Genomic DNA, 27,231 nt, shown 5'->3' with positions numbered 1-27,231 from the left:
TAGTACGTTAGGTTTGTGAAAACATTTTCTCACGTAAAAATCTCAATATATCTAACCCCTACGAGTCTGCAGTTTTTGGATTACTGTTGGCTACGACTGACCTATTTTAAATCCAATCAGACACTGCATCTCCAAGGTGCAGCTGATACAAGGCATCTTTCATCACCGCCGGTCTTTTCAAGAGATTTGACATTTCCAGAAGTCTATCGGTAAAAAAAACAACTACTCTTGTTTTTAAAGAAGTCTGGAATTTCAAAGACATTTTCAGAAACAGAGTAATTCTTTTTTTACCGATACCTTCCACTGGGATATTGTTTGCAGTGGAAGAGAATCTCTGAACTGCTGCTGCGCACATCCAGAATCTTCTTACAGCTTAGGTGGTTAAATGTACTGTGGACCTCTCTTTTCTCATCTCTTTTTGTGCTGTGGTTACTACTGGATCCTCGTTCTGCTTTGCAGACCCCCCCCAGATGAACTGAGAACCAAACGCTGTGTGAGATCGCCCCCGCCTGCGGGACGGTTAGTCTGGTGTCTGAAGGGGGGGGGGTCACGGGGTCAGCGGCGTGAGGTGAGTTTCCAGCGCTGTCCCGGGCGGTACGTCACCGAGTGAGGTGCACGCTCCCGGCACGGATCCCTGCAGGTCCGAGAACTCCAGGTGCCAGGTTTATAATGACGGGTTTCCGGAGAGACGGGGCCCAGATCAGCAACACTGCGATTGCTTTTGCGTTTTGATAAGATCACTTTATTGGCTTTATCTTGGCTTTATTTACTTTATCTTGTATTAGGAATTTGTCTTTTGCATACCCCAGCTTGCTCTCCATGAGACAGGGAGAGAAGCTTGGGGTCAGAGCACAGGGTCAACCATTTATACGGCGCCCCTGGAGCAGTTGGGGTTAAGGGCCTTGCTCAGGTTCGCAACAGAGTAGGATTCCTCTGCTGGTCACGGGATTTGAACCAGCAACCTTCCAGCCACAGGTGCAGATCCTGAGCCACAGAGCCACCACTCCACTCTTGCCCAGTGCGCTTTTCCTGTTTGATTGCCTGAACAGGTATGTTGGGAGTCTGGACAATTCTTTATGCACTGCATGTCTTTAAAAACGCCTGTGACTAAATCTGCATTAAAATTGTGCATGACCATATCCAACCATCAAGGTAATAAATGAACTGCTTGTTAATAAGGTAAATTGCAACAGATTTACCTGGCAATTGTCTGAAATAATTATGCTACAATAATACTGTTTGTAGAAGGTGATTAAAAAGAAATGATAATTCATCTGTTGCCCATATATGTAACTGTTTAGCAGGGAGCAGTGGGCCAGGAACTGGTGAAACCTGCTGCAACAAGAGAGAAGCACTGAAAACACTCAAAGGTAAGATCACAGTGAAGAACACACAACATCAAAGATGCACACTTTTTAAATTTGAGAGTGAAAACAAGCCACTCAGCCCAACATCTTCTCCATTGCCGTTTTTATTGTGGAATTTCATGGCCTAAAAAAACAAACAAAAACAAAGCAGAAAATAAGTCCTAAGTTCCACACTGCACAATCAGAGCAGCGTGCCACTCCAAAATCTGTCTCCAGCAGGTTTAAAAAAAAAAGGAAAAAAAAAATCTTCTCCTCAAATTAGGAATTACTCGGAATTACTCTCCATCTCTTCAAAAAGGTGACATACGCACAGCCTCACCACAGCAGGAGGACGAAGAAAGTACAAAAAGTAACGCTACGCCACGGAAAAGCATGGTTTTTTTACATTCCTCTAACTTCAGTGGGATGGATGCGCGGAGCTCAAGCTGGGAGGGATGGATCACACCTCCAGTTTGCCCAAGAAGCGCAGATTGAGGATCTTGAGCTGCTCATCCAGCTCCATCCTCACAATCCCGTCCTCTCCATCAATGCTCAGCAGGACGCCTGTGGCCTCCCGGTCCTCTCCCAGGATCACTTTCACCTGCAGGGGGACACACACAGCTCACGTCGTTGGCCACAGCTGGATGGGGGGACGTGCGAACTGGCTCTAACACCGGCGCCGGAGAGCTCTGATCCTGCAGCCCTCCATTCATCTGGCCTGGCAGGAAAATGAGACCCAGTGCCTCTCCAGGCCCAGTGTGACTGAACCCTGAAAGGGCCTCAGGTTATTCAATCCTTCTAACCAGGGACTTGAGCAACACAGAGACATTTCACATTCACCCTGGAAAGCCGATCTCCAGCCGAGTCCAACCATGAAGTGGGTCCAACAAGAGCTGAATCCCACAGAATCCACAGACAAACACTGTTACCCATTAAACAGATGTCAGCTACAATTAAAACCTGTTACTGCAGACACTGACATTGCATGTGGGGGTGTACTTCTCCTTCCAAAACACATGGGGGCACTATAGGGTAAGGCTTTTAGAAAACCTTGCCGTGTCCCAAACGAAGTACTGAACAAAGAGGAGACACATTTTATTTTTTCATGCTTTAAAAGCAGTGAGTGTCGGGACAAGAAGCCTCACTCCGCACAGTGATTTAGCGTCACTGGCGGGTACAGCTGCTCCAGGCAGGAGCCGACAATACCTTGTTGTTCTTGGTGGGCGTCACGGGTTCCAGGTGCTCGCTGGAGATGCTGACCACCTTCTCGGTGTCCTGCAGGTACACGGAACACATCCCGCCCTGTGGGACACAAGACACGCAGAGCCCATTGACTGGACAGCAGACCAGAGACGCCACCCCCAGCTCCCCCGCGGACCTGGGGGGATCCCCCATGAGACATCCGCTCGGAGGAGGCAACAACTAAGCGTGTGCAAGTGTGACAGATTAGGACAGCTCACGGGGAGGAGCACCACGCTGTGCACAGGAAAGTACGAGCGCACCGCAGAACCATCCACACAGCAACAACCCTCAGGCAGCCAGGTCGGAAAAACTCCGGTCAGACGACTCCAACACAGTGGGGCGTCAAGGTCAGAGAGTTTAAGACCTCCCCAGCGGCAGGGCTGCGGTCACTCACCGTCACACTGCGGATCACGCCGGTCTGGTTGACCACCTGGGTGTCCAGGAAGGAGTCCCGGACACGCACGAGGATGTCAGTGGTGACCCAGTCGCAGGACGTCTGGTCGATGCTGGAGCCAGGGGTGTGGGGGTTATACCCACCAGGAGAGGGCGCTCCTGGGGTCATGGGACTGTAGCCTACCGGGCTGGGGCTCGGACTGGCCTGGGAGGGGGACCCAAACAGTCAGCATGCTAGATATCGGCAGTTTAAATTCATCTCTCTACAACACCTTTCAGAGATTAATATGTAAATACAGTTTACTGGATTTAATTTAAATGCAAAAAAATATTTTTTGATATTTTTAGCAATCACCCAAAAAATCTAATAAAATCAGTTAATCAAGCTCAGTGTTTCAACCACAAGTATTTCTCCTCGCAATACCTGACTTAATACAAGATCAATTTCTTTTATCGGCTTTATTTTTTGGTCTCCTTGTTTCTTAACTGCAGCCATCACGGAAGTTTGAAGATAGGTTTGAAGTCACTAGAACTTTTCACGATACAGAAAATTATACACCAACAGTGAGTTGGCTCACACCCCCCCTATAGGGAGGGATGGGTTCCTGACATTATTCCACATATCATCCACAGTACACTGAGGAAAGCACCCACTGATGCTCATGGAAGTGTAGGGACATGGCTGGCGATGTGGTAACAGTACTGTGGAGAGACGAGCTGTAATCTTTCACAGTGAGGAAGAGGAAGATGTTACCTGGTACGCCATGGGCGAAGGGGTGGGGTGGTAGCTGGCAGGAGAGTGCGTGTTCTGGTAACCCACAGGACTGGGCGCCACCTGGTGGTAGCTCTGTGGGCTGGGACTGGGCTGATAGGAGCCCTGCGGAGAGGGCGCAGCATAGGGGGAGTATTGGTCTGTGTTGTACCTGCGGAACAAGGACAAGGGAAGTTCCAGTCAAAACCCCCTCACCGTTTTCCCCAGCAGCCTTCTATTGTAATCGTAGCACCCAATGGTTGTGCATTGTTCTGGAGGAAAAGCAACACTGGACGGACTTGCAAGAAAAAAATCAACTGTTGGCTCAAGAGCTTTGTCCTTCCCTCCCATGTCATCATGTCTCCACGAGCTCCTCCAGCTGGCTTGAACATGAGCGCAGCGCTCACTGCGGCCTGTCCAGCGTCAGGCCTGTCAGAGGAGTGGGACAGCACCGACAGATCGACCCACGACTTCACCCACACACTCTTTCAACGCCTTGGCTTGCACCTCCTTTCCTGGACTAGTGTGCTGACTCAGGAGGGATTGAGGGATAACATCTCAATCTCCAGGAGACTGCTCCGGCAGATAGGCTGCCTTCGACCACACTGCCAGCAAGCGGGCGGACCTTCCAATACCCTCACTGGCCTGTCCGCGGAACAACAGCGCTCCTGTCAGCTAACCTAGCTGCTCTTCTAAAATCAGAACTGATGCTAAACAGAACACACATGCATTCCCATTGTGTATCCTCATACTTCCAGAAACTGAAAAACAAATTCAGGATGTGGAGATTACTCGGGTATGAAGACCCATGCTGTGTGCCGAATTCTGCGGATCAGTGGGTACAAGCTGGTAACGTCAGGACCCCTGCAGGCCCCTGTGCCCTGGCAGCGAGCAGTGAGCGCCCATGGGTGGATTGGGGTGTTGTCACTCACATGGCAGGGGTGCCCGGTGTTTGTGGGTTGTACTGGGGGTTGACCTGAGGAGAGGGCACCTCAGGGTAACCAGGCGTCTGCGGATTGGGTGTGCCCCCATAACCCTGCGGAGAAGGAGAGGGCTCGTCGTCGTATCCGAACTCGTAGTCCTCGTCAGCCCTGTGAAGAGAAAACGGGGTGAGACCAGGGACCCCATGGCGTGTGATCAGACTGAACTACGACAGCCAGCCCCTGGGGGAGAGGGGGGGGGGGCGCGCCTTACCTTGAGGGAGTGTTGGGATTGTTGGGGTCCCAAGCTCCGCTCTGTCCTGGGGTCCTGCTCCCATCATGCAGCGGGGTCTGTGAGCCATAGTGGGGGGTGCGGTTCCCAGCTGCAGTATTAAAGGCAAAGGCAAAAGAGTCCAATCAGATCCTGATCCATGAGCCTACAAAAAGTGTGGAACCCAGATCTGGAGAAAGAGGAGATGCTATGTTTTTCATGAAACAGAAAGATCAAGTTTTGTGAGCGCTCAAGACTGGATCATTACCAAGTCCCTTGGACAGTGTGCTGTAACCCCAACGCTCAGGAGAGCAAGAGAAGGCTGGGATCGGGATCAGGATCGGGATCGAGTGATGGGATCGGGATCGGGTGAGGTCTTACCGTCGTGCAGCGGCGTCTGAGACCCGTACATGGGGGTTCGGGAGCCTGTCCCGTACATGGGGGTCTGGGAGCCGTACATGGGGGTGCGCCCATGTGTGGAAGTCATTCCTCCATGCCTCCTTGCTCCCCTGTGAATCCCCCCAAAACAGACAAGTCAAAGGTCAGACAAAAAAAACCTCACAAATGTCCACACAAAAGGGTGAGACAGAGCGGCAGGCAGGCCGTGTTTGGGCGGTGCAGTAAACAGTCAGGTGACAGGTCTTTCAGTTCTAGTCAGCTGCAGTGGAGAACCAGAATTCAAGTGGGGAGACGCGCCCCAACGCACACCACCCTGCCGACTCCCCCTCTTTTTTTGCCCAAAGTTCAAAAGAACATCTGTTTCTCTTTCCTCTGGAATTATTCTGGCAAACTACTCCTGAGGAGGAAGAGGGATGTGCAGGGAAAATCCGTTTTCCTGCGTTTCCCAACAGACCACACAACGAGAGAAGACGTTGTTCGCGCGCTGCTCGAACTGTTAAAAGCTGGTTCCTCTCATCCACTCCAGTGTGGTCAGATGTTGATTAACTAACCCCTGGCAGAGCAGATTAAAGTAATAACAGCTGAACTCATATTTTGCTCATGTAGCTGAGGGTTTCATCCAAAGAGATTACAGAATGAAATACGGCATCAGCCCAGTCACTGACAAGAGCACTTCAGTCTGACATTCCATCCACACACAGAGACTCAGTAACTGACTGTAATGCCTGGTCTGAGGAAGACCCGGAGCTTCAACTGGGAACCTTATGATAGCAACCCCTGTACCCTAACCACTGGACCGACAGGCCCCCTTCACAACCCCTGTACCCTAACCACTGGACCGACAGGCCCCCTTCACAACCCCTGTACCCTAACCACTGGACCGACAGGCCCCCTTCACAACCCCTGTACCCTAACCACTGGACCGACACCCCCCCCCTTCACAACCCCTGTGCCCTAACCACTGGACCGACAGGCCCCCTTCACAACCCCTGTACCCTAACCACTGGACCGACAGGCCCCCTTCACAACCCCTGTACCCTAACCACTGGACCGACAGGCCCCCTTCACAACCCCTGTACCCTAACCACTGGACCGACAGCCCCCCTTCACAAGCCCTGTACCCTAACCACTGGACAGACGCCCCCCCCTTCACAAGCCCTGTACCCTAACCACTGGACCGACAGGCCCCCTTCACAAGCCCTGTACCCTAACCACTGGACCGACAGGCCCCCTTCACAAGCCCTGTACCCTAACCACTGGACCGACAGGCCCCCTTCACAAGCCCTGTACCCTAACCACTGGACCGACAGGCCCCCTTCACAAGCCCTGTACCCTAACCACTGGACCGACAGGCCCCCTTCACAAGCCCTGTACCCTAACCACTGGACAGACGCCCCCCCCTTCACAAGCCCTGTACCCTAACCACTGGACCGACAGCCCCCCTTCACACTGCCTCTCATTCCAAAGGCACTTACACAGTGGTCAGACGCTGCCGATCCACGGAGATGGTCTGACAAGTGGAATGCAGCTCCACACGAGCCGTCGACTCTGTGGCGTCTTTTACTACTCCAATGTACCCTGGGAAAACGGAGCGAGAGCTCAGATTGTCTGGCCCACAAGAGACCTGCGACCCCCCGACAGGAGAGCCACTGCCGGGCAGCCACAGAGAGTTTGCACAACAAAGTCTTTTATTCATTCAGGGTCAAGAACGGAGGATGTATTTAAGTGTATGGTATTCACAGTAAAAGTTAGAAGAGCATTTTTAACAGTGTTTCAGAAAAATAAAGTATAAAATATTGCTGTGAAACGGAAGAGAAGCGGTTTTTAACAGAACAGAATATTTTAATGAACTTCTACTGGTCTGATGTTTCCCAGACATCTTAACTAAGGATCAAAATATTTATACAATTCTTTGCAGTTAAGCCAGGAGCACTACAACCCAATGTAATCACTGGCAGATGTGGCAGAATAAGTGTTTTTTCCAGGTTTACACCATAAAATCATGGTCCTGGCAATCACTGCCTATTCCTCATGTACAAAATTAAATTAGAACACTGGGCACCACTATTGACAAGTATAATGTTGGCAAAGACAACAAATGACATAACCCTGAGAATTCATAGGTCCTTGAGATCCTGCAAGATAGGAGGCCTGTGGGCAAATATCATGCTCTTATTAATGAGGGGAATCACAATGCAAAATATTTAGCATGTTGAGACTTCTACAGATAAGACTCCACATATAAAGTGCTTACAGAAAGTCTACACACTTATTTTTCACCTTACGGTTGGGTGTTACAACGTGTAAATTAAAGGTCAGATAAAATTCTGATTTGTGTCTTTATTTCAGGCTGTTAGGCCACAAAATGTTACTTTGGAAAGGGTGTGTAGATTTTCTGGGTACATGCGTTTCCACTGTGGCTTGTTAGTCTTACAGTTCAACACTCTTGTTCAGAACCAGCTTGTGTCCTTGAAGGGCATGAAGGTAGTCTCCCTAATTCTATACAGTACAGGCTCTGCTTACCTTTGTAAGGTCCCTGTGAGATACGGACTGTCTGTCCAATCAGATCGTTGTCCCGCCGGCCTCGGCCACGCCCCATGCCTCCGCCATGCCCGCCCCTCTGCTGCTGACCTGCGAATCACACGATGAGGATTTAAATCACAGTGACTGCAGGAAATCGAGGCGCAAAGTAACTCCACTAATCTGTAACGTGTCTCGACGTGATGGATCGATGTCAAGCGAAAGTGGGGACTACTCATCACGAGGGGATGGGGATGACGTGGCACATGAGCAGACAGCTCCTGTGACAACGCCTGCTCCTCCTGCAGCAGAGTGAGGACACTGCACTGCTCTCAGCAATCTCCCGTGACTCCACAGGTGAGCCTCGACCCTCAGCGACAGCCAATCACATCCGTTAGCCTGCTTTTGATTCTGTTTATGGTAGCTGGACGCATGTCAGGTGAAAGAAAAGCTTGCAATGGCTTGAAAGGCCCTTGAGACCTGGGTGCAGTGTCCGTGTGAGGTCAGCAGGTGGCGGTATGGAGTCCGTACTCACCCCCTCCTCCCGGGTGCATGGGGCTGCTGATCCGGGGGCTCATGGGCGCAAACCCCCCCACGGTGAAATTCGTCACATCCCTGGGCTACACACAGACATAACACAAGCCTTCAGTGACAAACGCAGGCAGACAGGAGGAAGAGCACACTGCTCACAGGGCTCCTATAACACATCTTCACCTGTGATTTCAACCTGTAATGCTTGAAGTAATTTAAGTGCGTTAGTTTAAAAGTTTTCCAAGGAACAACACATCCTACGTAGTTCCTACATAACACTACTTACTAAACAGCACTCCACATATTTCTTATTTCAGTGGTTTTACTGCTGTAGCTTTTATTTTTGTGCTTCCCCTTTTGACAGGGTCTCCTCATCTTTTCTCCCATGGATCTACAAGCTACAACCACACTCCCGTTGTCTGGAGCCGTGAGGCGATACATCATGATGAAAAAATAAAAGCGTAAAGAAAAATGACCCATTTAAATGATGATCGAGTAGGGAGCTGCATCAGCATGCACAGGCTGCAGAGGAACAGGCAGAGGTTTATTCCCTGCCGAAAAGAGAAGAGACAAGCCTTCTTCCCACCCAGCCGAAACGTTGTCTCTTTTCTTTTCGGCAGGGAATAAACCTCTACCTGATTTTAATGACTCCACTTCAGGGGCCATCACAGTTGCCCCTCAGCAAACTGGGGCTTGTCTGAGGCAGCTGTGCCGTGCTGGGAGCCTCCGACAGGCTGGTGTAGCGTGGCGATGAGCTGTCCCTGCAGGGAGAGCGCCCACCTTGGAGCCCCCAGCCAAGACCAGGTGACGCGTCTTGCACACAAACATGCCCCCGTTCTCCACCAGCTTCTTGCAGTGCAGGAAGGCGAAGCCCCGGAACAGGTGCCGGATCTCTCCCTCTCGGCCCTGAGGAAGAACAAGCACAACGATGGGACAAACCCCGGAGAGGCCCGGACCAAGCTGGCTTGACTACGGACTGCTGTCACGTTGCAACACGTTCAAAAGTGCTCGAAACACGCTTTAACCGATATGGGGAAATCTGTCAGAACAGGAACGTCTACATTAAATATTTTCAAAACGGTTGATGCCATGTTAGGCCATTTTTCGGGATGTTCCTGTTTTGATCCCGTACCGAGTGCGGGCCGTCGATGACCTTGACGATGTCCTTCACGTGGATGTTGTTCTGCTCCGAGTCCAGGGCCACGGCGAAGCGGTTGTCCTTCCTCCGGTTCACAGCCTGGTGCCGCACAGTCAGCACCTTCCCGTGCATGTTGAGGACCTACAGGGGTTTGACAGGGAACTCCTTTGTAAGGGAATTCGTTGCAGGGGGGGTCCTACTTTGCTGTTGCACACACGCGGTTGCATAACCTTCTCTGTTCATGACTACAAACGTTCAGTTCCTTCCGCTCATCAGTGTAGGACATTCCCTTAAGCCCAGGATGTATCTGGGTGCCCTTCTCTTAAATTCCAGAGCAGCAATGTTTTTTTCCCGAAACATGGTGACCAAAACTGTGCAGAATATTCTAAACGAGGGCTTACTAGTGCGCTATACAATTTTAATATGACATCCGAATCTTTTGACTACAGTCTAAGAAAAAGTATGTTTCCTTTCCTTTGAAAACTTAAGAACCCTCTTCCTTTTATTGGTGTGAGCACTGTTTTCTGAGCATTTTTTATGCTTTGTTACTGCATAAACAGTATGTGGTTGAAACTGACGCGACGCACACTTGCTCAGGAGAGGGCAGCAGCGGCAGAGCAGTAAAGGGCGTGCTCTGGACTGGAGAGCCAGCCCAGTGAAGAGACGCCCAGGGCGGGAGGACAGCCCTACCTGGAAGGTTTCTCTCTCCAGGCGGACGATCACGCCCACGGTCTGCGGGTCCAGCTGCACCAGCTCCCCCCACTCGTGCTGGCCCCCCGCGTCCACCCCGGAGGCCGTCTCCGAGCACAGCTGCAGGTCCCGGGGGAGCACCTTCAGCTGCAAACACAAGGCAGCACAGCACAGTCAGAGGCGGCCCTGGCCAGCACCCCTGCCCGTCACACCACTGAACTACAGTGGCTGGCTGCGCAGATGAAGGAGGAAGAGAGGCTTTGCCTACAAGCTGAAGAAGTTTCTTGACAAGCGGGCTGGACTGGGAAGGGTTCCTGCCCATCAGACTCCTCCATCACCAGAAAACAGTCGCAACAGTTGCTTGAGCCCAAGAGGCAAAAACTTTCCACTAACGAGTGCGGGAGATGGTTAGAAAAGTGTTCTGCTCTTGCAAAATGTAGCTCTTGCAATACTGTACTGTGCAAATGTAGTCCGTGTCAAACATTTCTGTTCATTGTACTGTATCTATGGGCCTATCTTTCCCTAAAAGAATGGAGTCTGTGGCTCAGCAGAGCTGGACAAGCAGTAAAGACTGTAAACAAGCGTTGTATCCATGTGAAAAATAAGTGGAATTGACCATAAGCTTATGCATAAAAAACAAGAGACCCGCTTCTTTTAATTTGCATTTTGTGCTCCCGTTGAAGATCCTACACTTTTCCCATGTTATTGGTAAACGCAGCTCTAACCCCGCTTCGCCGCACGAATGCGAGAAGGCACCAGTGTGTACAGGGGCCCCCGTCCCCGTCCCCTACCTCGTGCATGGTGAGGTCCGAGAAGAGGATGACGAAGTTCTCCTCCACGCGGACGATGAGGCCCGTGTCGCCCTCGTACCTCCCGGCGATCACCTTCACGTGGTCGCCCATCCTGAAGTACTTCCGCAGCTCGTGGGCCGGGAACTCGAGAGGGTCCTGGGGGACAGAGACGATCAGCACGCCCCCACCACCCAGACCCGCGCCACTGTCGTCAGGGCAGAACTTCAGCACGTTTCCGGAGAAGCAGATTACCTGGCACGCGTGCCAGGGTACAAGCCAAACGCACGACGGGATGCACGCTTTCGCACACGGCGTTTCCACCATTTCCCCTCCTCGGATCCCAACCCAGGATGACCTCACAGCACCCACTGCTCCTGCACACGCCCCATTAACTGTAAATCCTCAACAGCGCAGGGGGCCTTGCAGGAGGAACAGCAGGCCTGTGTGCCGGGGCGCAGGCCTGTACCTTCAGGTCCTCGTGCTTGGGCAAGATGGTGATCTTGTTCCCGTCGACGCTGAGGATTTTGCCCTGCAGGTTGATCAGCTCCCCCTCGCACACTTCCACGTTGTCCCCGGGCTGCAGGTTGTGCTCCCGCTCCTTCCCTGCGGATACGACAGCACGGGATCTTAGCTCAGCACCCCTGGCCTCCCGGGACAGGATCAATAGTTTTAACAGAGAAAGACCAGTGCGAAGGAGCGCCACCTGCCGTGCCTCGGAAACACAACTCCACTTCCGGAGAGCTACCTAGCTGGCCAAACACGCAGTGGCCTGACATTGACGCATGTGAAGGAGAGAAAAATAATCTGTTGGCTCATGCAGGGCCTGATGTGAACGCTACTTAACCATTATGTCACCACTGTACTATAACTGTGGGTGCAGGGACAGGCCCCATAAGCATGAGAAGGCACCTTTCTTGTTTTAGGCTGTCCAGCATGAAACGGAAGCATAATGAGTCACCACAGCAGACAGCTCACAAAGAGGGAGAACGCAAGGCTGATTCGCGTTTACAGGAAGGGACGGGCTCTGGGCTGTTTGATGGCGTGCAGTGCAATCACCTGTTGTCTCCGTCACAACTTCCAGGTCGATGCCCTCGGGCTGGTCCTCGAACTTCTCCAGCTCGGACAGGGTGGGCTTCACCCCGTCTGTGATCTGCAGAGGCACACGGAGGAGGGAGGGAGGGTGAGGGGCCGGGATCACTCCTGAACGGTGGCAAAAAACAGCTGCCCCCGACAGCCCAAGACCTTCAAGATCTGGCCCCTGCCCCCCTTGCTGGGTCCTCCAACATGGCTGCCTGGCCCCGCAGTACCCCCCCAAACGGTATGCGCCTTCCGCTAACTGGGAGCCCGCAGGGAGAGGGGGCACGCCTGCGCCCCGCCCCGATGCAGGAGCTGCGCTCTTACCACGGCGGACATGGCGAAGCTCTTGAAGAGGAAGCCCTTGCGGCTGTAGCGGTTGCCCTCGAAGATCAGGAAGTCGCCGTCGGTGGTGACCTCCCCGCCCAGCGCCCTGGAACATCGAGCCGTGCGAGACGGTCAGCGACCCTGCGCCGGGACCGGTCCTCCAGCACCCTCCCACCCTCCCGTTTGGCGCTGCAGCCCTCAGAAACCAGCCATCTTTACACCCTTCCCCTTCATCCGGCCCCCTCCCAATAACGGCACAGACGGACAATTAACAATCAACAATTATTGCACAGACCAGCGAAACTCTACAAACATTAGTGCAGTGCTTCTAAGGAGCAAAGTTTTTTTTTTCTACAAAACTTAAGACCAGACTTTAAACAGAGGTCCTGACTACTCTGGGTTTGTACAATCTGCCCTTCCTAATGCTTCCTCCTTAATTCAATGGGGGAAGCAGATTCTCACCCCTCTGCCCTGGTGTACAGTGTAGTGTGGCTGCCGGTGCTGACTGGGTGCAAGTCTCCCAGTTAGGAGCTATTCTACAATGGTAGAAGAAATGGGGTCTGTCCAGTGTGTGAGGCGATTTGGGATCCTTTGTAACACTAAGCATAATAGGAATGCAATTTATTCTGATTAAAACTCCCAGATATAAGCCATAGGAGCTGCAGCTGCTGTAGTAAATTCTGCTATACCTGGGCCTGGACACACACTGGGATACTGAAAGACACAGGGGAAATGATGACCCTGGAATTCTCTGCTCAATGAAATAAAAACTGTTCACGATACCTGATCTTCTCAGCATCAAACAGTCTCTGGGAGGGTCTCTTGAACTTCTTCCTCTTTGCGAACCAGTCTTTCTGTGAGGGAGGGATACAATATATACAGCCAATCAGGGATCTAGACCAGGCTGAACCCTACCAAAACGTCCTGTCCCTCATCTTACAGAAACAGTACAGCTCCTTGGTTTAAATAAACATCTTTAAGAAGCTGAAAAAGTTCCTTGGACAGAGATATGTGAGATATACTACATTCCTTCCATTTGTTAATGATTCAATTAGAGATCCAATGTCTGTTAACATGTTAGCTATAATATAGACTTTCCCCAGTAGTGACTTCTGGGTCAGCACAGGTTAGTTTCCTAATTAATACTGGCCGTTAGCAAAAAGGTAGCTCCTACTGTATGTATCAGCTCAGGCAAAAAGAAGAAAAAAAATCACTCCAAAAGAGCCAAAACCACTACGAAGCTTGATGCTCACCAGGCTCATCCGAGCTTTAATGCGGTCGAAATCGATCCTGGGAATCATTTTCAGCGATATGGTGTTCTGGCTGGGTTCAACATAGTCCACCTGACAAAAAATTCAAACAAGCAATCACAGCCAAATCATGAAAAACAGCCCAACAACACTTCTGCTTAAAACAAGACTGTGACAAAACTTTTATGTTCTTGCTTTTATGCATCTTGTACTGTGCACCCAGGACATCTTACCAAAGGTAATATTCCAGTCTTTCAAGGGGGTAAAACAGGAGAGAAAAGGGAGGAAACTCAAGTCCAGCAAAGGCAGGTGAGGAACAGAGGGTTGGACAGATTATTCAGAATACTGAAGGTTCTAGCTGTGACACCAAAGTCAATCTGTTCTCCAGTGCTGGTGCCTCCTTCCCTCCTGCCACAGTCATACCTGAGCGATGTCATCCTTGTACAGGCCTCTCTTGAGCCGCACCCATGACTTGGGCTTGAGGTTGGTGACCTCCTTGACCACCTTGAGGACGTCGGTCATTTCCTTGATGGGCACCATCTGCTGGTTCCAGAAGCCCATGCGCAGGTTGCCCACTCCTTCAATGGCGGACTTGACGTGAGTCTGCTTGTAGGCCTCGATATAGATGTAGCCCTTCACGTGCTCCGGGGCCACTACCGACTTGATCTGCAGGGGCTGTGGGGACAGCAGGAGGGCAGGGGTCAAGGGGGACAGGGGCTCCACGCGGACCGCGTTTTTGATCCGCTTAGCGCCAATCGGCAAGTTTCACAAAAAATGTAACAAGCAGAGGTACGAGGGCCAACTGACACTGGGTTTAAGGGTAGTTAGGACCTCAAAGATCAAAGCACCATTTCGTTTGCAATTAGCAAAGCTTTCCATCTCGTTGAAAAACAAAGCCAGATTAAGAGTTTTAAAATAAAGAAAAACATTAAGGTTTCACTGACTGCCGGGCGGGCGTAGTGAGGTGAACTGTTCAGACCTGCCCTTTCTCCAATTATGCTGAAATCATACAATTTTAACTGAGTGACTTAAGTGTTACACTAACTCTATACACAGAGTACATATGGTAAAATCTGGTGTTTTTAATTGCTGGCGCACACTGTCATTGTCTAGAAGATGTAAGCGATGTGTCAGTATGAACACCTATGTCTTTTAAATACTCATCCATCTCAAGGCTTGCAGTTTTTTGATTCATAGTTTCTGTTTTTGCTACCTGCATGGAAAACCCTGCACTTGTGTACATTAAACCGGACGTTTTTTTCCAAAACATACTGTGTCCGTGAACTGGTAGGCAATGAACTTCCTCATTAGAGCAATCGCAGTGGCTCTTTCTTCCCCGATCTGCAAGGACAAAAACAAACGCACACCATCACACACCGAAGCTAGGCTGCAGTGACAAATGCCAACAACCAACAGGAAACATCTGCTAGAGACACGCAAAAGGGAGAATCACAGAACAGAAACAGAAGCAAACTTACCTTGCACTTCACCGTCCACAGATTGGGGTCCCTTGAAGGAACAGATCAGAAATGGGTTTGTGAGAGCAAGAACCGGCAATAATCTTGTAATAAAACAAATACAGAGAAGCAAAGGTTTATTCTGGGATAAAACAACACTGACTCTCATGTCTCCTTAGCAAAATTCACCTAGACCAAGTTCTTGGAATGGTTAGCTCTACGGTGTACGATTCAAGGATTGACAACATTTTGTGTAGTCCCCCATCCTGTCCAAGCAAATCATCACATCATCACAAGGATCCCAGCATCCCACCTATCCCGTTCCTTTCTCCACTGAGGGCCGTGGTGAGCCGGAGTCACTGGCAAGCACACACACACACGCGGGGGACAATCTACACAGGCCAGCTGGCCCAGACAGCACGTCTTTGGACTGTGCCAGGAATCTCAGATCTGTGTTTTACGATTATTAAAAATGCATTAAACTTCCCAACTCAGAAATTCACTGCTACTGAACTGGAGGTTCTCCGAGGAGGAAATCGTAACCTTGACACATGGTTTAGTGGCTTACAAAACATGGATGCACGCTCTGGGGGGGTGCATGGTGAATCATTTCTGTAGTGGGTGGGGGGAGAGGGCAAGAATATTACACTTTATATCTCTACCTACACATTTCAAAACAATATTAGGAGCATAATATCAACACCGCAGTGACAACACTTGCTAACAAAGCATTTTAAGATAAAAAAAAAACAATCCCATGAAACAGGATCTAGTTTTCTGGGGTGCAGAGGTACATTCAGGAGTTTGGGTAATTAGATGTCAGCCTCTCTCACTGCCACAGTCTAGCAACAGGCTCTTGAGGGATCTGAACCAGAGCCAGAACTTTGAAGAGGCTTCAAAGAGCCAGTATCTTCAGTGGAAAAATCTTGAACATGTGTTTGACACAAAGCGCAACGCACCAGGGACGGCAAACGGACAGCAGGTTCTGACAGGAAGCGCCAAGACACACAGTTGCTTGTGTTGAAGACCCGAACACTTACTTGACTCCAGGGAGTAGCTGCTGCTGGGTGATGTCATCTGAAAGCTCTTCCGAGCCCCCATAAAAACTTCAAGAGGGGGTTTTTTGTAACGGGGAAAAAAAAAAGGAAGAAAATGCATTTTATCAGCACAAAAGCTGTACAAACTTGGTTATTCTTCAAACAGACCAGACACACCTGTTCAACATTCTTTATTAATTATTATATAAACAGTGAAACAACTGCACATTCCTCTTTAATCTTCTGATTACCATTGAGATGACACACTCTCCAGAAAATACTCCTACTTCTATTAGTGGGAAAACATGCAGTGTAGTTCAGATGTTACAGACAAATACACCATGGAGACATTTTGTTTTATCCTGTGATCTTTCCCCAGTGTCTGGTGGGGAATATACAGTTCACATTCAATCCCATTCCAGGACCAGGACTTCCCAGGGGTGTAGTCCTTGCTGCTTTAATGGGAGTGATTTTACATCAATCACTCCCATTCTGAAGAAACCTGGCTTGGATTCTGACATAATAATGAACAACAGGCCAAGTTTTATTTTCTACTATTCATCTCTAAGGCATTAGAACAAGTATTTACAAATCCAATATTGGCTCGTATGATAGTAAATGATCTGTTTGAACCACTCCTGTCAGGCTTTTGCTGTAATCATAGCACTGAGACTGCTCTTGTCAGGGTTGTGAATGATTTACTTATTGCGTTTCACTCGGGGGCTATAAGTGTTCTCATGCTCTTTGATCATATTCCGGCTTTCGATACAGTTAATCATTCAGAATTGCTCAAAACATTCCCATGACCCCGGTAAATCACGGTGTGCCGCAGGGTTCAGTCTTGGTGCCATTGCTCTTTATTATTTATATGCTTCCTTTGTGTCAGATTATACAAAAACATGATCTTCAGTTGCACTGCTATGCAAATGAATCTCAGATTTTATGATAAAACCTCTCCCTCCTCCGATCTCCTGCCTCTGTCACTAATCGGGTGTCTGAGTGAAATCAAGCTCTGGTTGACATCAAATTCCCCGAACGCCCTTCCTCAGACTCTTCGAGAGATAAACCCTTTGACTCTCTTCAAACAAACTCAAAACTCACCTTTTTAGGGCCTACGTCTGACTGCCCACCCGACATGTTCTTGTTTTATTGTATTTTTTGTCTTGTTCTTTCTTTAGCACTGTAGCATACAGTAGCATACAGTGCTCTTGAGGTTGGAAAGGTGTTATATGGATATAAGTTATTATTCCGGATAAACGGTTTATCTTAAGAATGAGCAAGAGAACTGACTATAGGTGCTTCTGCCGTGTAAGAATTCACATTTTTTTCCAAAATACAGCCTTGACTCTGAACGGATGGCAATTTAGAACTGCTTCACTGTATACGCTGTATGGGACAGATTGATCTCTCAAGGACAACAACGTCTACAACTATACATGTAAATCACTTACTGTTCTCCTCCAGATGACTTGGCGTATTTCTTCATGTAGTATTCACCCAGCTCCTCTTCCCGCTGGTCTCTGAGGAGGTGAAAACACAAAAAGCAATTCAAGAGAAGCAAGGCAGGGAAGCCTGTAGTTATTGGCACAACCACAGAATTCAGAATTCATTCAGAGTTGTCTCCTTCTGCCTGTGAGCACAAGGGGAGGGAGGAAACATGGATGTCTGGGAATGCTTTCTGCTGCTTGGCCCACAAACCCCTTCCTATGAGGACAGTGCAGTGCGAACATGTCTTCAAACAGAGGCTCAAAGGACTGGGCTTAGGACCAGCGCGTTTGGCTTTAAACATCACTTGTGACACAAACCCGGCTTTACTTTTAAAACAATTCTTGCTTTTCATTAACAAGGCGTTCCGAAATTTAATTACCAACATCACAACAGGTCAATAAGCACTCTAATGTGCTTCCCCTGCATGAACTGGGGGGAATTCAGAAAGTGTACGATTAACCAAATAGAGGCTTCCCAGCCAAAGACTTAACACTTTCATACCATTAGTTCAACCTAAATAAGGGAATTACAGTTTGAAAAGCACAGTGAAAACACTAAGTGTACACAGGCGCCTATGATTCTCAGTCACACAGCACAGGGATTCACACTGAGGATCAGAGCTGGTCTCTTGCAAGGGAAGGGGCTTGTGCTCCTGTGCGCACACACACCTCCAGAGGTTTTGCAGCCTGCGGGCACCCGAGCGATCTTCATCCAAAACCACATGATCGATGTTGGACACTAAGGAGAAAAAAGGGACAGAGAAAAATCAAGCCAGCGGAGCGAACCAGACAGACATCTCACCGACGCACTCCCTGAAACTACACGAGCAAGCAGACAGCCAGCTGTCCTCCAACGCCATCACAGGCTCAAGTCTCATTCCCTCACAACTCCAAAGGCAACAGCCCGCGGGGGGTTCTGTGCTTTCCGGGTTCAAGAGCAACATCCCACTCCAGGACAGTAACTTACTGAGCCCTGAGAAGTAAGGTTCAATCCTACTTCAATGTTCATTTCCTCTGGCTTCTCAAGAACCCACAGCTAATAAAACTGGATAAACCTAATAACTGTTTCTGGTGTTCATCACACAAGCTCTAATCACAAGTTGACAATTCAGTGACAGTGCTCCAACTGTTTTTCCCCTCTGAGCTTGTTTGTAAGAAAGAGTTTAAACCAAATAGCCTGACAACAATCCAAAAACAACTGTCCCATCAGGAGAAGCCTTATTAATAAGGGTTACTGGCAAAAGTGAAAATCGTGTAGTCATTTTTCACGCTGGCAGTATGTATGAGTTCACTGACAAGGTTTGTGATTTTCAGTCTACATCTAAAGCCATTCTGGATCAAGACCTACAGAATAAGCCTGTTCCAGGGAACTGCAACAGGCCGTCTTGACAGGAATCTGAAAGACACGCACACCAGTCTAGACTGCCCGTGTCAATATCCCTCTCAGACGGCACACAGCCCGTTGCTGTATGTGGAATCACAAGCCCCTAGTAGGGATTCGCTGAATTACAAAAGCAGAAACCTCTAAACAGCTTCTACACCACAAAATCAACAGGTCTTCTGGAAACAAGAAAGCCGTAAATGGTACAAGATGCCTTTTATTCCAACTGGAATTTTAAACAGAAATAAAAACAAACGCACACCGGAATGCGGACTGCAAACACTTTTATGTTCCTAAAAGCAGATAACAGACAGATCGAGAGGCCTTTCAAAGGACTGACACTGTGAAAGGCAGATGGGACTTTCTTGTTTTGTGGTAGGAGCAGGCCCAGGTTTGGAAATCACACTATTTAAGACCGGCAGCTTCTCTTGGCCAGAACCTCAATTCCATAACTCAAACTCGCCCACCCCAAACTTCTCATAACAACGGAGTTTTGGGATTTTCCAATACTGTACGTGCATAAATATTTTGGGAGCTTGCTTTGCATGGTCTCCATTGGAATGACATGGGAGCCTATATTAGAGGCAACTATTGTGACTATTTGTTTACTAGAAGCTTACTTCCCTTTTGATTAATTCTCTGTGTTGACTCCTCAGTAACACAAACCTTTGAAATTCTAACAATGAAGAATAGTACACTTTAAAAGTCAAACAGGATACATAGGAGTGCAGAGAGCTCTCAAACCAGTGGCAAGACCTTGATTTAAGAGTTTCCTCCCCCAGGATGAGTAAGAGAAAGCGTGTGGTTAGGGAGAGGTTGTTTTTTTTTTTCCTCAGTGTGCACACAAATCAAAGTATCTTATTGTCCATTCAGTGCTGTTATCCCCACTTCTGAACTTCTACTTTCCAAACCCGGACACTGGTGAGGCATCCAATTAAACCCCTTTATCTCCAATCCATCCCAATATGCCCAGCAAGGAGCGGCACAGTGGCGCTTCTCACACGTGACAGTGAGCAAGGCTGGTTGTCTCCGAGTGCAGGCGAGCAGGACAAGACGGCCGGCCAGAGCACAGAGCAGTGACCACACACCAGAGCACAGGTGCCAACACGGAAGGGACTGGATTGGAATGACCCAAATCTCTTTCCGTAAAGATCCCCTCCCCCCCGCCGACTACGTCATCTTCGCTTTCATTAATCTACGACGCAGGTGTGTTCGGATTCGGTGCAATAACCCCTGGCCTGCGTCTGTCTGATACTGGCAGTGCAGACTGTGAATGCGCTCTAGCCCACATTTACAGCGACAGCTAAGCTGCAGAGGGACAGCTGGTGTACAAGCACAGCCCTCCTGTTCCCTACTGCTCAAAAGGCACTGAAAATATCTGCTCCGTGTTAAGTGTTTCTGCACCAGTCACAGACTCGGCAACATGTTGCTGTGTCCCAGTCTACTCTGCCTCCATGTTGGCACCTGGAAGAAATCAGGACTTACCTTCCGCTTCCTCTGTTGAAGGAGGGGTGGAGGTGGAGATGGTTGCAGCACACAGCATGAGCCAAATTATATCACCAATGGCGGACAGCAAAGGGTGACAGGGGTCAGGGAGGGAACCAAAATTTTGTGAAGGAAAAAAATAAAAAAGTAAACAAAATGTCTAAAGGAACCCAAAAAAAGGTACAAATGGTACATACAATTGTAAGGAAAGCAGAGATTCTTTTTTTTGACAAATCTGTCCGGACATAAATAAATATTAAATCAATATAAAAATGGGACCCATACTACTAAAGGAACATACTCCGGCCTACGGTCCCCATACTGTGTGCAATGAGAAACAGTGCTTTTAATGTACAAGTGCTGTTTTATTGGCAGGTTGTACAACAGCCAGACGGAAAGCTGGACAGTTCTGCAGTCTAAAGATACTTCCACTATAAAAGCTGTTTTCTATCTGGAATAAACATTGCTGTGCTTTTGTTTGAGCTTGATGTCAAGCAGTTGGGCTTGTTTATGTTGTCTATGCTCCTGGCCAGGGGCTGTCCAGAAAAAGCTCCAGGTTCTGTCTCTAAAAATCAAGGGCATCCTCACGGCTCAAATCACTGCCTGTTACAGAAAGAGATGCCTGAAGGCGAGACTAGACATCTGGTTTCCCAGTAATTTTTGAGAAATCTGTCTGTCCACATCCTGTTCCTCTGCACCAGAACTGCAAGCAGTACTGCAGTACTTCCCTGGAGGCTGCACTAGGCTATGTTACCAGGAGGAAAATAGACTTTTGAAGTGGGGGGGGGGGGGGGGGGGCAAAGGCCAGTTGCAAAGTAATTTCCCTGCTTTCTGAGACAAGGAGGGAAGGGTTAACTGGCAATGCCTTATGACCTATGACCTATGGAACGCCACCAACACCCACATCACTGCTCCAGGCCTGACCGCACCCCAACTCAAGATTTCAAAAAAATACCCTAGTCTACGAATGGAGGAATTCAAACTAAAAAGTTATATTTTATATTACATCAGCATTCTTTTCTACTGACTTCAATGTCGACACTATTAATGTTAGGAGTCGTAGAGCGTGGTTTCTAACCATCATAGTAATCCATCCATCTTCTAACCACTTCCTTCCATAAAGGGGAGCCAGAGCCTATACCGGCAAGCAATAGGCACAGGGCAGGATACACCCTGGATGGGACACCAGTCTATCGCAGGGCACACACACACACAAACTCCACACAGACGGCACCCCAGGTCCGGAATTGAACCCAGGGCCCGGGAGCTGTGAGGCAGAAATGCATGCAATACTGGACCACTGTATAGCCAGTATTCAATTGAAATGTATTTTATCATAACTGCAAGACTGCAAATGCTTAACATCATCTGAAGATGTAGGCTAGATGCTTCAATTTAGAAGTAGAAGGGTAAGAGGAGCTTTAATCAGGAACCTCCAGCACCACCTGGCCCGAGTTCACAGACACATTATCAGGGCTGAGATTGCAGTCTGGTTTAGAAGGCTCTATCGACTGAGTGGGTACCAGAACCCCCCCCAGTATCGAAACATCAGCTCCTGCTCTTGGTCATCTGTGCTTTCTTCTTTCCCAATGCAAAACAAGTCAACCACAAAGAGCACCAATGTGTTATACGGTCCGTGTGCGTGTTGGTTTCCTGCCATCACGCATGCGTACAGTACATACATAAACATTCAGATATACAAAACAGAACAAAAAAACAAGATCTGGAATTGATTTACCGTTAACTGAAGGAGGCATGCATAAAAAATAAAGAGTTATGAGCGCAGCAAAGGAACAGTCAAAATTAACACAACAGGCATCACTATTGCAAAACAATTCAGGCTCAATGTTGCACGTTTTTTTCAAATGCCTAATGTTTGCGTGCCTCAAATTGTTGCAATTACAAGGATTTCTGGCACTAGACTTCAGAAACTGTAAACAATTGAAATTGGAGCCTTTCTGGAGGCCCCTTGTCTAACCCAATTACTGGTGTTAAACAGATGAAAATGGGAAAGATAGCTCAGTAAACATCCCGTTAAACGGCACGTGGACTAAGTCTCATGTGGTGTGCATGACTCATCATGTTGAGCTGCCAGTCCCCTCTGCCACGCCGTCCTGTTTAAACACCACAAACGTTTTCAGCTTTGCCTTTGGGACACCATGAGAATTTTCCAGTCAGTCCAGAGCTGAACTGCGGTGTTCCACGCTCCCAGTTCACTCACAGAGGCAGGAACCAGAATGTGCTCCTGGCCTGCGTGTTACTTAAGCCCTAGAATGACTTCAGCCCAACTTCTGAGCTGTCACTTTCCCAAGCTGGATTTGAACTTCCAAGACGTCAGCACTCATAGCTTGCAGGAAAGCAGCATGATAGTGGCCAACACCTGTAAGTCTGCAGTAAATAGGAAGGAGACTGAAGAGGCAGGGAAGCTTATTGGTTTTAAATGCAGACTGGCAAGGTTGAGGGAGGATGGGTGGCTCTGCTTACAACAGAATGCATGTTTAGGGGCATTTAAAAAAAAGCCAAAAATCTCTATCGTGTTTCTGAAACCCATAGGGCCTGATCACTCAAGATGTTGACATCAAAGGGGCAGTAAATAGAACTACCTTTCTAAGGTAAATATTTGGAATTTACCCTTACAGCATGCTTGATGTAACTTCCAAATATGTTTCTGAAGGTTTTGCATTACAAGGAATTATACCCTACAGGTAATCACGGGCTTAAGCACAATTTTTAAACATTTAGAATGTATGACAAAACATGACTAATTTAAGATATGGGAAGCATTGAACAGCTATCTTTCCTTCCACCAGCTAGAGGTTAAAATCAGACCATGATGCACTGGCCTAGTCAGCCCTAAACAAAGCAGCTTCAGAGCAATTAACTGGCTCAAGATTGTTTTCTGTAAATCTTAAGATCAGGACATTACAGGAACAGCCTAATTAATATGCTATCAATAACATACCAACATTATGATATATAGTCGCATGTTGAAGCATCATTTTCCCTATGATGCTTCAAAACGAGTCTTGAAACATTGTAATTCCTATTAGTCGCTACAGGTTTAGCAGACAGACCAAAGGCCAACTTTCAGATTCAGAAGTTAAAAAAAGGGGGGCATCAGAAGAGAACGATAAGAAAATGTATATACAACAAAAAGAATCCCCCCACTTTTTTTAGGTGTTAGAGGCATTCAGTCATAAACCCACAGATGGCAGCTTCACACCATTTCAGAATTTTAGGTGCTGAAAGGTTCTGATCTATAAAGCCACTATGAAGGTTTGTTTTGGCTTTTTTAAATGCAATTTGTTTTGTTTTCCAAACCCAGTCACAGGAGACCTATACAGCACGCCAGCTCTCGAAGGAGAGCTTCTCATGCGAGCCACTCTCTCCATCCCACCTCCTCGCGAGGACGCACTGACCTTTCTCTAGGATGTCTTCAGCTCCATCCTCCCACTGGTCCTCATCTTCATACTCATCGTCCACATCTAGAACAGGAAAGATGGTGTCAGAGAGCCTCTCCTGTTAAGTGTCAGAGCCGCCACACCTGTGGCCTGCTCTTTGTCCACCTTATCATGCATTTTAAAAGGCAACAGACCTCAACACTTTTATGTTTAAGACATCGGACAGTGGACAGCAAGCCTGGATACGACCTCCCTCTGAATTCAGCTATGCAGAACCAACAACTGAATGCTGGTTCAGAAGCAGAATTGACACTTACAGGACAAGCACACCTCACTGTCCTGTACCCCAGAATGAGGGGGGCACCACACAATTTCACAGGTGAGCAGAAGGTAACAAGACAGAAAAGAAGGTGATTACATTGAATTTGGGCAGAGGATTGAATCCCTTCTTTTATCTGCTCCAGAATTACCATAAAAAAATATTTTCAAATGGTTTTCTCAATGAACCAGCGGCACAGAGACACCCCCAGTGCCGAGGGAGAGAGAGGAACACAGGTATCTTACCGGCCTCGTCCAAGATGAAGCCCCCGTGACGTGGCTTCTTCCTGGGCCGGTCGTCATCATCCTCCTCTTCCTCCTCATCGTACTCTTCCTCATCCTCCTCTATCTCCTCCTCTCCCTTGTCGCTGGCCTGGGCCTCTTCCTCCTGCCATTGCAGGACGATAGCGGGCCGTCACACACCCAGCAACAAACAAGTCACCCCTCCCGCTTTGCAGAACCGGACCAGAACCGCTCTCCAGGGAGGGCCCGACCCAAACCCCTGCCTTCCGGCACAGCGGTCCAGAGCACACAAATAAACCCTCCGTCTTGCCTTTCGACAGCTTCCAAGACTGGAATTGCGCTTTGATTCGGAGCTGCGGGCACAATCCCCACTCTGCTCTGTGCTTGGAGGCCCGAAGGCGGGGCGATCGGCACCTTGTACTGGGCCTGCCACCAGCACAGGATTCAAACCCCGGCAGGACGAGCTGCACCAGAGTCACTGTTCCCTCCCCAAGACCTACACAAACACCTTTCCTTTCTGGGTGTATTAACAGTGAAGCGCCAGGTTATGCCCTAACTTGAATTAACAACCTGATTTAACCTCTGCGCTCTTGTTGCCAAGACGAAAACAAGTTTGGAGCTGAAGGACCCAGGATAACTGCAGGTCTGAGCCAACTGCTAACGTTTAATTGCCAGCCAAGACGGGGCCTCCCAGCAAACCGACATCCCTGTACCCCAGCTGCGCCCAAGCACAGAGCAGAGAAGCAGGAAGGAAAAGCTAGTCAGAGAGCACAGTCGTTGATAGCAGGGAAATCTGAAAACTTTCAGGGTACAACACTGTGTTAAGCAGTTATAACACACTGTGCTGAAAAACAGACAGCTCTTTTTCTTTTAAAGCCATCAGTATGCATAGGAATCCCAGTGCACAAGGCGCTAAGTGTCACTAAGTGTTTTGATAGGCCACCGTTCAAGGCGCTATATAATATAAAGTGTTTCTTTATCAATAATAAATCACACTTGGCTGTTTTTGCACTGAAATGGATGAACTTTTGAAAAGTATTAAACGGCAGGAGTTAGTGTCACAGACCACATACTGGATGAAGGGAAAGAAATGGTGGTCAGGTAGCTGTCTAAGTGGCAGCAGAACAATCTGTGAGCAGAGGCAGGACATGGGACAGGCCGTGCAGATTCCAGCTAGAAGCCAATCTTCTGCAGCCCCTTCACCACCACTTAATGGGACAACTGGGGTGATCGCTAAACTTCAAAAAATAATATCCGCACACTCCAAAGAAACTTGGCACAGGTAGGGAAGAAAAGGACACAACCGCCACACATCGTCGAACACACGACTCCCCGTCTTCTTTGACCGCGAAAAAGACCTCAGTTCAGTGACCCCTGCAGTGGCACAGCTCCCCGGACAGAGCAGCTTCTTCTGACCGCCCTGTCCAGTCTCGCTGTCCAGTGAGCGCAGGGTAAAAGAACACCGGGCCTAAACGGAGACTGTGCATCGATCAGGGGTTCAGGGGAGGGCGCCCGCCGTTACCTCATTCTCCTCCAGCTCCTCCGCCTCGCTGCTGCGCTCGCTCTGGTTGTCCGAGAAGTCGCTGTCCTCGCTGTCCGACATCCTTTCGGCACAACCCCCGGCTAGTGGGAAACAGGGAAAAGGAGCTGTAGGACCACCAGTTTGTAAACACCGAGGCTGAAGGCTGAACCTGCTCGCTGTGCGTCCTCACCCAGGCATCATCCTGACTAGCACAACTCCAGCTCTAGAGCCTTGGAACAACTGCCTTTTCTCCAGTTCAAGCGGCAGTAGGCACCTCAATATGCTGATCTTGTAGAGATTGAATACTGTGTGTAAGGGTAATATGCGTTTTGTTGCTTCTGCTGTGTGGTCTTTTTTAATCTGGGCTGCGCTGGACCAGTGTCAACTGTGTTGACGTTGAAGTACTAAATTGAGCTAAACGACAGAACTGTGGGATCTTTGAGTGTTGGATTTTAAACTTTCCCCGCTGGAAACGCCAGCAAATTCAGCAATGACGTCAATATTCGAAATAAGTCGAAATACACGTCAAAGACCACACAGCCCTGCAGAATCAGGCGCTCAGCTCGTTTAGGCAGCGGATACTTGTGACTCCGCATGAAGAGAGAAGCTCTCAAGGCAAAAACAAACCGACTTAGCTACGACTTCAAACTCTCTCCATCATTCCAATTCGTTCTTGTTTTTATTCGTGCTCCACTTTTTTTAATTAAGCTACGCCCTACCAGACATCTAAAACAGAAAATCGCTATGCGACATGAGCGATATACGGAATTTATTAACGGAAGCTATATTAATATAAAATACAGTAGTACCGGCCATGCACAAATACGTAAACAATTATATTAAGTACGCGAAAATCTATCTTGACACACCAAGTTTAATCGTTTTTTCATTTCATTAATGCACCACGTAAGAATATTTTATGAGGTTAAACACCTTGAGATTGATAACAGGCACGAATCTTATAGAAAACTCACAGCTAGGCCCTGAAATTAAGCCTAAGCCTAACCCTCTTTCTAAGAAATACATACGTACTTAGTCGCACGAATCATGGTATTAATACAGGCATCTGACGCCTAAATTGCAGCGAAAGAGCACTTACCTTAAAAATTACCGCAAACTGAGAAATATGTAAAAAAATCGTTGAGTTAATAAACACACATCACCACTCCAGCACAGACTGAAAGGAACTATCGCGAGAACACACTGAAAGACATGCTCCTGTCCTCACCAAGACGCCATATTAGAAAGGTCAACTGG

The 27,231-nt window shown here is 48.5% G+C and overlaps 1 protein-coding gene and 1 long non-coding RNA gene across 3 annotated transcripts; one reads left to right on the top strand and one right to left on the bottom strand.

Moving 5' to 3' along the window:
* Positions 1-377: 377 nt before the first annotated feature.
* Positions 378-1,525, top strand: LOC148672104 (uncharacterized). The gene is made up of 2 exons (XR_015935648.1): positions 378-1,049; positions 1,302-1,525. It is a non-coding gene; the product is annotated as an uncharacterized LOC148672104 (long non-coding RNA).
* On the bottom strand, positions 1,454-27,231 carry supt5h (SPT5 homolog, DSIF elongation factor subunit). Of its 2 annotated transcripts, XM_088627446.1 has the most exons (30): positions 27,074-27,231; positions 25,975-26,075; positions 24,456-24,597; positions 23,910-23,975; positions 20,491-20,502; positions 18,294-18,363; positions 17,589-17,657; positions 16,141-16,206; positions 15,122-15,152; positions 14,916-14,984; positions 14,067-14,318; positions 13,647-13,736; positions 13,177-13,247; positions 12,394-12,499; positions 12,049-12,142; positions 11,459-11,595; positions 10,993-11,148; positions 10,202-10,348; positions 9,506-9,652; positions 9,154-9,279; positions 8,378-8,462; positions 7,846-7,953; positions 6,798-6,900; positions 5,305-5,432; positions 4,927-5,035; positions 4,665-4,823; positions 3,736-3,904; positions 2,983-3,186; positions 2,553-2,648; positions 1,454-1,947 (listed from the first exon to the last, which is right to left on the bottom strand). In XM_088627446.1, exons 2-30 carry the CDS (start codon positions 26,053-26,055, stop codon positions 1,807-1,809), a joined length of 3,234 nt encoding a protein of 1,077 aa, XP_088483572.1. In that variant the 5' UTR covers positions 26,056-26,075; positions 27,074-27,231; the 3' UTR covers positions 1,454-1,806. The 2 variants fall into 2 exon arrangements, with proteins under 2 accessions (XP_088483572.1, XP_088483573.1); XM_088627447.1 differs by lacking the exon at positions 20,491-20,502.

Source organism: Lepisosteus platostomus, chromosome 4, assembly GCF_059453375.1.
Source record: "Lepisosteus platostomus isolate fLepPlt1 chromosome 4, fLepPlt1.hap1, whole genome shotgun sequence".
NCBI classification, from domain to species: Eukaryota; Metazoa; Chordata; class Actinopteri; order Semionotiformes; family Lepisosteidae; genus Lepisosteus; species Lepisosteus platostomus.
This window is presented reverse-complemented; position numbering and strand designations above follow the sequence as displayed.